The 14,552-nt window shown below is 49.0% G+C and overlaps 1 protein-coding gene across 1 annotated transcript in view; it reads left to right on the top strand.

The window, feature by feature from the left end:
* Window positions 1–14,552, top strand: part of NLRC5 (NLR family CARD domain containing 5) — a 73,355-nt gene that overhangs the window by 52,386 nt on the left and 6,417 nt on the right. Inside the window, exons 30-44 of the mRNA XM_060185510.1 lie at window positions 2,300–2,383; window positions 2,471–2,554; window positions 3,676–3,762; window positions 4,702–4,779; window positions 5,478–5,561; window positions 5,822–5,905; window positions 7,346–7,429; window positions 7,961–8,044; window positions 10,137–10,220; window positions 12,570–12,653; window positions 12,925–13,008; window positions 13,405–13,488; window positions 13,620–13,697; window positions 14,239–14,322; window positions 14,407–14,478. Coding sequence (XP_060041493.1) covers window positions 2,300–2,383; window positions 2,471–2,554; window positions 3,676–3,762; window positions 4,702–4,779; window positions 5,478–5,561; window positions 5,822–5,905; window positions 7,346–7,429; window positions 7,961–8,044; window positions 10,137–10,220; window positions 12,570–12,653; window positions 12,925–13,008; window positions 13,405–13,488; window positions 13,620–13,697; window positions 14,239–14,322; window positions 14,407–14,478 — 1,239 coding nt within the window. The remainder of the gene's footprint in view (window positions 1–2,299; window positions 2,384–2,470; window positions 2,555–3,675; window positions 3,763–4,701; window positions 4,780–5,477; window positions 5,562–5,821; window positions 5,906–7,345; window positions 7,430–7,960; window positions 8,045–10,136; window positions 10,221–12,569; window positions 12,654–12,924; window positions 13,009–13,404; window positions 13,489–13,619; window positions 13,698–14,238; window positions 14,323–14,406; window positions 14,479–14,552) is intronic.

Genomic DNA, 14,552 nt, shown 5'->3' with positions numbered 1-14,552 from the left:
AGTGGCCGTCAGGCAGCAGCGCACCCCCTTCACCCTTCTCCTATTTTTCTTTTTTTTTTAATTTATAAAAAGGAAACACTGACAAAACCATAGGATAAGAGGGGTACAACTCCACACAATTCCCACCACCAGAACTCCGCATCCCCTCCCCTCCCCTGATAGCTTTCCTGTTCTCTAACCCTCTGGGAGTATGGACCTAAGGTCATTGTGGGATGCAGAAGGTGGAAGGTCTGGCTTCTGTAATTGCTTCCCTGCTGAACATGGGCGTTGACTGGTGGATCCATACTCACAGCCTGCCTCTCTTTCTTTTATACCTGAAGCAGAACTGTCTCCTCCACGCCGGGTTGGGCTTCAGAGCTCACAATCTCCCCGTTGCCCAAATGAGGAGAGGAGGAAGAGAGTCTGAGGGTCTCTGCTGGAGGATTAGCAAGCACTGCAAGGAGCTGACCTAAAGAATAGAAAACCAGGGAGTCGGGCAGTGGCAGTGGTGCGGTGGGTTAAGCGCATGTGGCGCAAAGCTCAAGGACCAGCGTAAGAATAGGAAACTACTGGCCACACGTGGTCATAGATAACAATTTATAAAAAGAATTTTTGTACTAAACAATTGTATTCATGTTCTTTTGAAGAGAAGACCTAACCATCTCTCACATATTGAATCAGAAATCATCCCCATACTTTTATATAAAAATAAAAGTTACAATGAATTGACAATTACATACATTATACACTATATGATGTCCACAGTACTTTAAAATTAAGCCTTTAGTTTAATGAGAACACTACTCAGCTCTAGCTTATAGTGGTTGTGTGGAGGGGGAGGGGGAGGGGATTAAACCTCAAATCTCAGAGCCTCAGGCATGAAATTCCATAATGCCATTTCCCCAACCCAACAATTTTAAAAACAAGTTCTGATAATAACACTGGCAGATGCAAAGAACATGCTTAAAGAAAAAAAAAGTTAGAACATTAAAACAATCCACATTGTTGTTCAATAAATATTTTATATCATTGACATATTGAAGTAAACATCACTTAAATCAAAACTGACACATTATTAACATAAAAATAATAAAACTGAGGGTCAGGCAGTAGCGCAGCTGGTTAAGCACATGTGGTGCAAAGCGCAAAGACTGGCGGAATGACCCCGGTTCGAGCCCCGCTCCCCACCTGCAGGGGAGTCACTTCACAAGCAGTAAAGCAGGTATGCAGGTGTCTTTCTCTCCCTGTCTCTGTCTTCCCCTTCTCTCTCTGTTTCTCTCTGTCCTATCCAACAACAATAATAACCACAACAAAGCTACAACAACAAGGGCAACAAAAGGGAGAAAAAAATGGCCTCCAGGAGCAGTGGATTCATGGTGCAGGCACTGAGCCCCAGCAATAACCCTGGAGGTAGTAATAATAATAATAAAAAACTATAAACTATGTATGAACCGGAAAGCCTCAAGACTTTCTTAATGAAATGCTATGGTCTTCTTCACTGTAGGTCAAATAAAGGTAGAATGAAGAACAGTTGCCTATACAGTCTTGGGAAGTATTAAGAAACATACCTGTTGCTTAAGTTGCTGGTTGAGGACTCTTGGTCTTCCAGGACATATGCATTCCCTTCTTAACATCATCTCTAACTGGGTCTGCCCTCACTTCTTTTTTTTTAATTTTTTTTATCTTTATTTATTTATTGGATAGAGACAGCCAGAAATTGAGAGGAGGGGGGGAGATAGGAGAGAGACAGCGAGACACCTGCAAACCTGCTTCACCACTCATAAAGCCTTCCCCCTGCAGGTGGGGACCAGGGGCTCGATCCCAGACCCTTGTGCACTGTACTATGTGCGCTCAACCAGGTGCGCCACCACCCAGCCCCCTGCCCTCACTTCTTACCTGATGTGTCTTCTTGGGTTAGTCAGCCTCTTCCTAGGAAACAGCCCTCCAGACAGGAGATACTGCACATGAGGCATGTCTGCTTGTTCACCTTGTTCACCTATGTGGCACAGGACCAGATATAGTTATGGCTCAATAAGTGACTCACTCCCAGCACTGTGCTTTGTGGGGGTGTGGGCAGAGAAGGTGATGGGGTAGGTGGGAGTGGGGGGATTGGCATGTTGTCTATTCCCAATACAACAGGGAGCTGCCAACTGAGGAGCTGCTGCACTTTTGGCCTTTTCTTAGGCTCTGTGCCAGGCCTTGGCAGCCTGTGATGCCCTCACCCCACCCCCACCATAGTCCCTGAGGAAAACTGGGGGAAGAGCAGGGCAGAAGACCCCACAGTCTCAGCACAGCTCTGCTCCTTTTCCTTTGCCCTCAGGTTGAGCAAGTGCAGCTTTGGGCTAGAGAACATGCCCAGACTGGCCACCGGCCTGAGCCAGGCCCTGCAGCTGACAGAGCTGACGTGAGTGACTGGGCACAGCCCCTGGAAGCAGCAGAGGGGTGGGGACTCCCTGTCAGAGCTACTCTAATAAGTGACCTTTGTCCCCAGGCTGACCCAGTGTGACCTGGCTCAGGAGCAGCTGGCCTCCCTCCTGAACCTGGTGAGGAAGCCGGCAGGGCAGCTCACACTCAGGTACCATCTTCCTCTTCCCAGGTCAAGGGTGGGGGGTAGAGTGTGGGTCCCCCCAAGAGTCATGGTCTGGGCCACCTTCTACACCCAGAAACTTGCCCCCGGACCTGGAGCCAACCCTGCCTATTTATCCCAAAGATTGCACAGGATGAGACATTGGACCCTGAGACTTGACGGTCCCCAATTGGATCCTTAGTATCTCATGTGCTAGAGTCATTTTCTGGTTCTCTCTCTCCTCATCGTCTCTCATAAATAATCTAATAATAATAATAATTTTTTTAAAAAGGATGTTTTGGTGTATTGCACCAAAGTAAAAGACTCTGGGGGGCGGAGGGAGGGTTCAGGTCCTAGAAGACAGAGGAGGACCTAGTGGGGTTTAAATTGTTATGTGGAAAGCTGAGAAATGTTGCACATGTACAAACTATTGTATTTTATTTTACTGTTGACTGTAAACCATTAATTCCCCAGTAAATAAATTTTTTTTAAAAAAAAAGGAGGTGGGGAACTCAAAGTAACTTTAAAAGCAATGTTTTTTGAACAGCTCTGTTTTTGCTTCTGAATGAATGCATGCACATTGCAGACAATTCAGATAATATTAAAAACTAAAGAACAAATAAAAAGAAGCCATTCACAGGCATCCAAACAACCACCATTAACATTCAGTGTATTTTCCTCAGGCATCTTTCTCCCTCTTTCTTTTCATGGCTTTGCCGTCTCTGCATAGTCTTCTTTTTTTTAAGAACACATTGGGATCATTTTAATAAACTTTTATTATCTTTGCAATATCTTACTATCTGGTCTTTTCTAATCTCAGAACCATAATTTTTTCCCATTTTTTATTTGTCATCATTAGTGTTTTATAAGACTGTAAGATTACAAGATTTTACCCATACCACGTCTACCGGCATCAAAACCATGTTTTAAAGGCACTTTTCTGTTAAGGAACCTGCATTTGTTGGAATAAGGATGATGTTCATTTTGCTTCATGCTTTTTGGCCAGTTGTATAGTTTGGTAACTTTGAAATCGGTAGAAAACTTCACTGCATCCCCTGGCCTGAGGTACTCCCACTAGCTACTGCTCACCCCAGTGGGGGAACCATTCTCTGTGCCCACTTCTGTGACAGGGTAAAGGAGCCATGGGTGGGCAGAACCAGGATGAAAGCACTGCTAGAAGTCTGTACCCAGGCCTCAGGCAACATCACTGAAATAAGGTGAGTCCAGGGAGGAGATTCTCACAGGGTGCTTCACCCTTTCCTGACGCTTCTTCCTATAGATAGCATCTCAGGCCCTGTGCATCAGCTGCTGCATGGAACATGAGTTCTCGGGTCCCCAAGGGCAGGAAGTACTGGTGCTTCTTCAGGAGACTGTGTGCTTGCTGAGACTTGTACAGTCTTCAGGCTACAGAGCCAGAGAGGAAGGCAGCCCCAGATTCTGGACAAGGGGCTAAAAATCTCCTGAAGACACACATTTAAAAAAAATTAATAAACAATAGACTAAAGGTTTGGGCTGGGCTATGGTGCATCACTGGGTAGATAGCACATCCGACCATGCACAAGGACCTGGATTCAAGCCTCCAGCCCCCAATTACATGGAGGAGCTTCACAAGTGGAGGAGCAGTGCTACAGATGTCTCTTCCTCTCCCCACTACCCCCCACACATTTCTCTCTGTCTTATAATTTAAAAAAAAGTGTCTGCCAGGAGTAGTGAAGACATCACATAGGCACTGAGCCCCAGCAATAATCCTGGTGGGCCATAAAAATAAAAATAAAGATGAAAAGCAGCTGGATCACAGATGGATAAGCTGGGGGCCCACGCTGACTGCCTGCAGGTGACCCCGGATTTACAACAATACACACTGAGGTCCCTGACTAGGAGTGGCAGAAACACGTGGAGTGACAAGGGACAGAGAGTTAGGTGCCCTGCGTGGTCCAGAAAATGGCGCAGTGACTAAATCACTGGACTTTCAAGCATGAAGTCCCGAGTCCAATCCCGGGCACCACATGTACCAGAGTGATGTCTGGTTCTTTCTCTCTCCTGTCTTTCTCATGAATAAATAAATGAATTCATTTTTGAAAAAGAGAGAGTTAGGTGCCCTGGGAAATACTGCTGCTGCAGGGTGAGCTAACACCACCTATCCTTTCCACCCTCAGCGTTTCTGGGACCCAGAAGCAGCTCCACATCCGGCTGGACTTTCCTCGTCAGGAGAACCCAGAGGCTGTGGCCCTCAGGTGCGACCTGGTACCTAGAGCCCTGAGAGGGTGTGGCTGGACATGGTTTTGGGGGCTGGGCTGGGCTGCAACTACTGGTCGGTATTGCTCATGCCCCTGCTCTGGGTCCTTTGACCTCCAAAGTGTCTGCATGGCCTAGGTCTGAACCAAGCTAACCCTCCATGAGGTCCATTCACTAACTACAAACCCAGTCTCAGCTCCCATTATCCCCACCAATTTCCATCAGACCCATGAGCTCTCAGCACCTCCAATGCCACCTAGTTCCCTTTTGCGTCAGGGCCCTTTCATAAACTGTCCCCAGTCTAGAATGTTCTCTCCTCTCCTACCCCCAGGCTGTCAAGCCCTCCCACTGACAATCTTAAAGATACCTGGAACCACAGTACCTCTAATCCACACAACACACTTTGGGAAGCTAAATGTCACCCCTCCCCCTTGGATAAGAGTAGCCCTGCACCTACAAATGCTGAGGACATGACCAAACAGTTGAATCTCAGTGCCAACTCGCCTCCTTGTACTGTGAACAGCCTGTAAAGCCATGCCACCAGCCCCAAGCTGGACCTCCTCATTGCAGCACTATCTAAAACTGAACTTCTTTAGCATGTGTTTGCTCCCAAAAGGCAAGCTTCTTGCAGACGGCATTTAAGTCCTCAGTCTTGGTCCAGATGTTCAGAAACTGCCACATGTCTGTCAACCTCCAGATTGGCTCACTGTGACCTTGAGACATACCACAACCTTCCTGCCAGGGAGCTGAGGGAGACGTGTGCCAAGCTGCAGCAGCTCAGGTCAGTACCCAGAAACATGGCCTCGGGGCCAATGCCCACTCCAGGCCATACCTGAGAGGTTGGCCAGTCCCCAGCAGAGGTGGGCAGAGCTGGGGGCATCAACATTCTGGCTAGCCTCGGCAGCAGTCACACTTGACCAACATGGAAAGCCCCAGGGTGGCCCAGGGGGATCCTGCCCACTGGCAGCTCTGGGATGGTCCCCCCCTTCTCTGTCTCCCATTTGAATGTAAGGGCTGACCCCAGAGGTGTGTTTTTTTCAGCTTGTCCCAGTTGAGCCTCTGTGATGACAGCTCCCTGATGCTACAAAGCCTGCTACTGTCTCTTTCTGAGCTGAAGAAATTCCGGTATGCAGACAAGACCCCCATGGTGTGCCCCCCACACACACACACACACACACACTCTTCCTGTGCTCCATGTCCCCCATGAACTGGAACTACAAAAGGAGCCAATGTCATGATGCCAAAAGCCATGACCACGTGACCAGAAAAATGACTTTCTTTTCAGTGCTCTTCTTTCCTCCATTGTTTAATTGCAAACTAGTAGGAAAGTTACTAGAAAACTGAGAAAAATCATCAGGTGTTACTGTCCCCAATTCACCCATTTCTCCCCTCATTCCTCACCCTACCCCCAATCCTGTTTTCTCCTTCTCTGGATCATTTGAATGTATAATGGTTATGGCAAAAAGACTTTCATGCCTAAGGCTTCAAAGTCAGATTCAACCCTCAGTACCACCATAAGCCAGAGCTGAGCAGTGCTCTGGTTGGAAAAAAACCAAGAAAAGAAACTAAGTTGCAGGAGCCAGGCAGTAGAGCAGTGGGTTAAGCGCACGTGGCGCCAAGCTCAAGGACCGGGACATAAGGATCCTGGTTCGAGCCCCCCAGCTCCCTACCTGCAGGGGGGTTGCTTCCCCCTCTCTGTCTTCCCTTCCTCTATCAATTTCTCTCTGCCCTATCCAACAACAATAACAGTAATAACAACAACAGTGATAAACAACAACAGCAACAAAAGGGAAAAAATGGCCTCCAGGGGCAGTGGATTCATAGTGCAGGCACTGAGCCCCAGCAATAACCCTGGAGGCAAAAAAAAAAGAAAGAAAGAAAGAAAGAAACTGTGTTGCAGTCACTATACTTCACCCTTAACATCTCAGTGCATTTTCTTTTTTTTTTTAATTTTTTTATATTTATTTATTTTCCCTTTTGTTGCCCTTGTTGCTCTTGTTATTATTGTTATTGATGTCATTGTTGTTGGATAGGACAGAGAGAAGTCAAGAGAGATGGGGAAGACAGAGAGGGGGAGAGAGGGACAGACACCTGCAGACCTGCTTCACCGCCTGTGAAGCAACTCCCTGCAGGTGGGGAGCCGAGGGCTGGAACCAGGATCCTTATGCCGGTCCTTGTGCTTTGCGCCACCTGCGCTTATCCCGCTGTGCTACCACCCGACTCCCTCTCAGTGCATTTTCTAAGAGCAGGATGTTTTCCCCTATAAAGTGATAAAGGTATAAAATCTAGGAAATTCAACACAGATATATGACCATTAGCTAAACTACAACCTATACTTCCGTTTTGCCAGTTGTCACGATAGTCTGGCTTATCACCGTGGCCTCACAGTCCTGGGTCCCATACTGTCCACCATGAGAGAGATCTGTGAAAGGAAGGAGGGGTTCCTTCCCACTGTCCCAACCCCCTGGCACCACTTCCCACCCACCTCCTTGCCTTCTATCACTAAACTCGAGTTCCCAAAACCCAGAGCTCCTTCCTGACCTGCTGCCCTCTGACCCCTACTAGGCTGACCTCCAGCTGTGTGAGTTCCCAGGGCCTGGCCCACCTGGCATCTGGTCTGAGTCACTGCCACCATCTGGAGGAGCTGGAGTGAGTAGTGGAGGGGACCTAGGAAGGAGTGGCCCAGCAGAGGGAAAGGCTGGAAAGAAGCCTTGGGGTTGCTGTAAGGTGGAGGGTGGATTCCGATGGTCACTTTTCTCCCTGGGATGGCCTGGAGGCAGCTGAGACTTAGTTTATGCTCTGTACACCAACTTGACTTCAAATATGAAGTGAGGCTTGGATCTTCTAATCTATGAAATGGGCTCACAATGTCCTGCCCAGAGTGACTGTGGGTGTCAGGGTACAAGAGGGCTAAGGGACAGGGCTACCATTGTGCATGTGACAGTATGTGTCCCCTGCTCCCCTTCTTCCTCTTTGCACTCCTTATCCAGGGTGTCCTTTCTCTGACTATCTCTGACTGCTACACCTCCCTCTTTGGAGACCCAAGAGCCCCTTGTTCCAGACAGAAAATGCCTCCAGAGAGCATGAACAGGGCAGTCAGTCTGGGATACTGAAGGAGTGATAAGCGACAGGGCCTGGGCAGGCAGGCAGGCATGACTAACTCTGTCCTGATGCCTCTAGCTTCTCTAGCAATGAATTCTGTAAAGAGGACACCACGGTGCTGCTGGGGGCCCTTGAGAGCAAGCAACGTATGAAGAGGCTTGAGTAAGCAAGTGGTGGTGGCTGGTGGAGGGCAGGCGAGTGCCTGGGAATCTTTGCATCTCTCCTGCACACACACCATCACATGTACATGAGCTAAATGCCTTCCCAAGATCTTTCTCTTCCTTAGCTGACTCGGAGTGTCTTCAGGATGCTTGATCACAGAAAACAGAATATTCGATTCATACCACCAACCCAAATCAGGAATGCACTGGCTCATGTCTGAAAATTACAAGGCAGAGATGAGGAAATAGCATAATGGTCGTGTAAAATGATTTTCATGCCTGAGGCTCTAAGCTCCCAGGTTCAATTCCCAGCACCACCATAAACTAGAACTGAGCAGTGCTCTGAGGAAGGACGGAAGGGAGGAAGGAAGGAAGGAAAGGAGAAAGGAAAGGAGGGAGGGAGGGAGGGAAGCTACAAGGCAGCAGACTTCAGGCTGGACACAGCCTCTCTCTCTCTCTCTCTCTCTCTCTCTCCCTCTCTCCCTCTCTCCCTCTCTCCCTCTCTCGCTCTCTCCCTCTCTCCCTCTCTTTCTCTCTGTCTCCATGGTTGTCTCTCTCTAAAGCTGCAGACTCCCTCTCCCAGTTTAGTGGAAAGAGAACACTTTCCTCCTTGAAGTTATAACAAAAAGGCTTAGTTTGAGTCTCTCCTGGGCTAGCCTAGGTCCATCCCTAAACCAATCACTTAGGCTCTGAGCACACAACACTCTGATTGGCCAGATCTGGGTCACATGCCTACACAGTTGTCAGCACTCAAGGGTGCTATTACTTCTGGGTGCTGTTATTTCATGGTGTTATTCACTAGAAGAAAGGGAAAATTACTCTGGGAGAAAAACCCACAGAGACCCACTGCCATTTGCCAACAATTGTTTCCTTAGTAACTAGGGGCTTTTATGTATAATTTGGAGTTACCAAATTCTTAGAAACACCAGAAAGAGCCTTGGTTTCTGTCTCACACAGACCTGAAAGTATCTAGACATAACACCCAACAGAATGTTTCCTGCTTTTAATCTCTAAATTTTTCTAGTGACAGGAAATATTTCCCAATTACAGAAAGTTTATCATCACAGAAACATCTAATAAAGAGCACCACATCCTCATGACACCCCATGAGAAGACTTCTGGGAATGAATGGTTATGAATTTTCCTCCAGATTTTTTAAATATTTATTTATTCCCTTTTGTTGTCCTTGTTGTTTTATTGTTGTAGTTATTATTGCTGCTGTTACTGATGTCATTGTTGTTGGATAGGACAGAGAGAAATGGAGAGAGGAGGGGAAGACAGAGAGGGGGAGAGAAAGAGAGACACCTGCAGACCTGCTTCACTGCCTGTGAAGTGACTCCCCTGCAGGTGGGGAGCTGGGGGCTCGAACCAAGATCCTTATGCAGGTCTTTGCGTTCTGCACCACCTGCACTTAACCTGCTGCACTACCACCTGACTCCCCCCAGATTTCTTTTTCTGCATGTGATTTTCTTCTTAACGTGATACGAGAGATGGAATTCAGGGTTTTGTCTATGCAACCTACCACTGTGTCACCTCCACACTTCATTTTTTGTTTGCTTGTTTTTATAAGCGTGAAAGAGAGACACACGGAACAGTTCCACCATCCAATTGTTCTCTTCATTTTATCTTGGTTGATCTCATATGGTGCCAGGGATCAAAACCAGAGCCTCACAAATGTAAAGGAGGCATTTTACAGCTAAGTTACCTTTCCAGCCCTGTATGTTTTGAATATAATTTCAAAGAAAGCTTCTCTGACTTTTTGCCCCTTCAAGAATCCTTCCTCTCCCTCTTTGTTGGGGGAAGGAGGTGGGGTTAGTGAGACCTTGGACCAGATGTCTGCCTCTGTTGCTTGTCTCTACTCCCCACATGCCTCTGCACCTCTGTTGGTTCAAATAACCTTAACATCTCATGCAGAGAAATGGCATTTGGATTTCCCAGTGCAGTTTTGTTTTGTATAACTTATAGTTTATATGTCTTTACACCATGTGGATGTGAGTGGTCTGGGAGGTCTCAAGCTTCCAGGCTGGACAGCCTTCAGTCTGCAGCTGAGACCCAACCAGAAGCATCAAATCCTTCTCTGACTTCTCCTCCAGCCTCAGCTATCTCCCACTAGGCGACTCCAACCTGGCTGTGCTCACTCGGGGTCTAAACCACATGACTCTCCTGCAGAGCCTCCGGTGAGTGGCTGCGTGACCCTATGGGAATGAGTGGGAGGCTGTCCCCTGCCCAGGGAAGCTCTGGGACCATTGACCTGGGGAGCCTGTGCTCCTGTCCTGGAAACAGTCATCCCAGATCAGTGTCCATTGTTCTTGCCATTTAATGCCACCAACTTTCTTCTGGCTAAAAAAGTGACCTGAGGGGACTAGATCCAACTCTTATATGCGCACAGTTCACCCTGGGTTCTTGTTCACATTCTGATTGCCTGGATGTGGATTGCCTAGATTCTGCATTCATTCATTCATTCATACATTCATTGCTTGCTTGCTTGCTTGCTTGCTTGCTTTTACCAGAGAGTACTGATCAGCTCTGATTTATAGTGGTCATAGGACTGAACCTGGGACTTCAGAGCCTCAGGTGTGTAAGTCTTTTGCATAACCACTATACTGTCTCCTTGACCTGATTCTGCATTTCTAATAAAACCCTCCCCCAATGACACAAATTCTGGGACTGTAGACCTCACCATGAACAGTGAGGGTCTAGACTCAGAGCTGGTTACCCTGGTGTTCTATCTGGGTGCCCCTGACCACTGTGACAGACAAGTATCACCTGCTTTGTGCGTGCAATTTTTCACAATAAGAAAGAAGGTGACTGAAAGCAAACCCAAGTTATGATACATCAAAGCTCTTGCTTTGATTCCGTCTAAGACCCACCCCCAGTCTGCCAGAGTGAATAGGAAAAGAGGTCAGAGAGTTTGGGGGAGCAGATCATTTCACCCAAAATAAACTGATTAAAAGGAAGTTGGTTAAAATTTTAGCTGTGTGTGTGTGTGTGCGTGTGCGTGTGCGTGTGTGTGTGTGTGTGTGTGTTAGTAGAACCAGTGCCTTGCACTCAATTTCACCTCTCTGGGCCACTTTTTCATTCAGGTAGGGAGACAGAGAGGGAGTGACACAGCCCTGAACCTTCCTCTATTGCAGTAACACCTCTGTGGGATCCCAGGGCTCAATCTTGGGTATACTGCATAACAATGCTGTACCTTACCCAGTGAGATATCTCTCTGGTCCTTAAATTTAATTTGTGAAACAAATAATCCTCAAATACTTAACATGTGGACTATGACAGTTTGCCTCAGTTGGTTTTGTTTTGCTTTTTTAAAAAATTTATTATCTTGATGTATCTATTGGATAGAGACAGCCAGAAATCAAGAGGGCAGGAGGAGTTAGAGAGGGAGAGAGACAGAGAGATGCCTGCTGCATTGCTTCACCACTTGCAAAGCTTTCCCCCAGCAGGTGGGGACCAGGGGCTTAAATCTGGGTTCTTGCTCATTATAACACATGTGCTCAGCCAAGTACACCACTGTCCAGCTCATTTTGCTTCGTTTATGACAAAGCTTCACCACTCCAGGCTGATTTTATAGAGATATAGACAGAGAGAGAGAAGGACACAGCACATCATGGAAGACCTTGCACCAGCACAGTGGTGGCTGGACATGAACCTGTGTCACATTCATGGCAAACAGCTGCCCTCCCAAGTGAGCCATCATGCTAACCCTCAGCTGTTTGATTTTGTTTGTTTTTCCTTTCTTGCAAAGGAGAGACAAGGAGGGGGTAGAGAAAAGATAATAATAAACTTAGCTTAAGGAAAAACCTACCATCCACTTGGATTGGAACAGGGTAATATCCAGGAGGAAGAATATGTATTGTGGAAAGCATTTGAATGATGGGGCGGGCCTGGAGATCCCAGTCTCAGGCACCCTTGAGGCAAAGCCTGGCCAGGCCAAAACCCCCCACCCCCCAGCCCCACCCCCACCCCCAGGCCGATGTTCTTATCTGGACATTCCCTTCTTCCCTGAAGTCTTGTGAGTGAGTAGCAAAGGTCAGAGCTACTGGATGTGGCCCAGTAGGTGTCACTGTGACTAGAGCACTGAACTTGCAAGCATGGAATCCTTAGTTCAATCCCCAGCATCTTATGTGTCAAGTGATGCTCTGGTTCTCTTATTGCTAAATAAATCAATCTTTAAAAAAAAAAAAAAAGAGTTTGGGAATCATGTGGTAGTACAGCCAGTTAAGCGCACCTGGCACAAAGTGCAAGGACAAGCCTAAGAATCCCGGTTGGAGCCCCCAGCTCCCCACCTGCAGGGGAGTCGCTTCACAGGCGGTGAAGCAAGTCTGCAGGTGCCTATCTTTCTCTCCCCTTCTCTGTCTTCCTCTCCTCTCTCCATTTCTCTCTGTCCTATCCAACAACAACAACAATAATAACTACAAAAGGGAATAAATAAGTAAATAAATATTTTTTAAAAATTAAAAAAGAGTTCCTGGGTGTGTGAAGGCTTTACCTGCACTCCTGACTAAGCGCCTCTGCTTCTCCAGTTTGAACAGTACCCACCTTGAGGACAGCAGCTGCTGCCACCTCTCCCAGGTTCTTGGAGCTGCCACTGGCTTGGAGGAGCTGCAGTGAGTTGTGGGTCCCTCTCCCCAAGGTTGGGGTGGGGAGGGGGTGGGAGTAAGGCACTCCCTGGGTACCTTCACTTGGTCATCTCCCTGCCATGCACAGCCTCGGGCCTAGCAAAGACAGGGTGTCTGATAGCCGGAGGGGTGGAGATCAGACTTCAGGGAGAACACACCTGAACAGAAGGCTTGGGGTAAGCCGCTCCTGGGTGTGAGCCAAGCCCTCTCTAGGTGTCATCGTCCTCTGATTCCAGTTCTCCGGTTCTCTCTCCCGCAGCTTGAGCCAAAACCAGATTGGAGATGTGGGTGCTCAGCACTTAGCCACAGTGCTGCGGAAGCTGACAGAGCTCAGGAAGATAGAGTGAGTGGCCAGCTCTACCCTAGGGACCCTCAATGACCACACTATGGTTTAAGGGTGAGGGGGCACACTGGCCCCAGGTTCAGTCTGCTGTTTATACACACACACACACACACACACTCCCTCTCTCTCTCTCTCTCTCTCCCTCTCCCTCCCCCTCCCCCTCCCCCTCCCCCTCCCCCTCTCCCTCTCCCTCTCCCTCTCCCTCTCCCTCTCCCTCTCTCTCTCTGTCTCTCCAGGCAGTGGGGTGGGGTTTCTGCTTGGACCTGCTGGATCTCACGACCCTGTGGGGTTGGGAGATGAAATGGGGGAGAGAGGGGCTGCCCCTTGTGGCCCCAGCAGATGTATTAGGTCAGGGTGGGGTCTGAGAATCTGCTATTTGCCTCTTGCCTCCGCCAGCCTCTCAAACAACAGCTTTGGTCCGATGGGGGGAGAGCGTTTGGCAGAGTCGCTCGCCCTTTGCAGGCACCTGGAGGAATTGAGGTGAGTGTGGCCCACATGGCTGCCCTGCCGTGTCCCTGTGCCCCTCACCCCTGACCCTCATCTCGCCACCGTCACCACGGGCACAGGGCAGAGTAGCCCCCTGCTCAGCCTTCGCCCCTCTCTCCTTCCAGGCTTGGCCACAATGTCCTGGGGGACCCCACAGCCCTGCGGCTGGCTCGGGAGTTGCCCCCACACTTGAGGGTCCTGCTGTGAGTGTCTTCCCCCACCCCCACCAGGTGCAATCGGGATAGTGGGAGGACTGGACGTGAAGGCAGTCTAAGGACTGAGCTGCCCTGCCTTAGGTCCAACTGCAACTAAAGGGGAGGTGGTGAGCCTGCCCCCTCTCCCTCCTGCCTCTGGGGTCCAGGCAGGGCATTCAGGAACCCCAGTTTGATCCTGGCTCTGCCACTTTTCCCTGTGTGTCCTTGGCCACACTCCTGATCCTTAGGAGTCTCAGTTTCTCCTTTTGCAAAAGTTCCAGCCCTGTGAGCGGAGTTCTGGGGACTAACGAAGGCATGCCAGCAGAGGCTGTGCAGTGCAGCCTCAGCACGTTACATCCGCAGTCCCTTTTGAGCCCCACAAAGGACCAGGGCTCTGATCTGCTCTGTGTTCCAGGCAAAGGAGTCTAAGCTGGGAGGGTGTGGGGTGGCAATTGTCCAGATATCCTGGTCAACCCCAAGACACAGGTTGGGGTGGAGTGTGGTGCAGAAGGCCCCAGTCTCCACATACAGCCCTCTCCCCTCCCCCCAGCCTGCAGGCCTGTCATCTGAGCCCAACAGGCCTGCTGAGCCTGGGCCAGGCCCTGGATGGGTACCTACATGTGGAAGAGCTCAGGTGAGCGGGGCTATAGGGACTGTGCAGGGGTCAGGCTGGGAAAGCCTAGGAGTCCCCCTCACACCAGTATCCTCTGCCTTGCAGCTTAGCAGAGAACAGCCTGGCTGGAGGGGTGCTGTCCTTCTGCCGGGGACTCCCACTGCTCAGACAGATAGAGTAAGTAGCCAACCCCCAGGACGGGGAGGCTGGGGGGACAGAGAGGGAAGACCTTTTTTAATGGAACCTGAACT

This window comes from Erinaceus europaeus, chromosome 2 (assembly GCF_950295315.1).
Source record: "Erinaceus europaeus chromosome 2, mEriEur2.1, whole genome shotgun sequence".
In the NCBI taxonomy this organism is placed as follows: domain Eukaryota; kingdom Metazoa; phylum Chordata; class Mammalia; order Eulipotyphla; family Erinaceidae; genus Erinaceus; species Erinaceus europaeus.
This window is presented reverse-complemented; position numbering and strand designations above follow the sequence as displayed.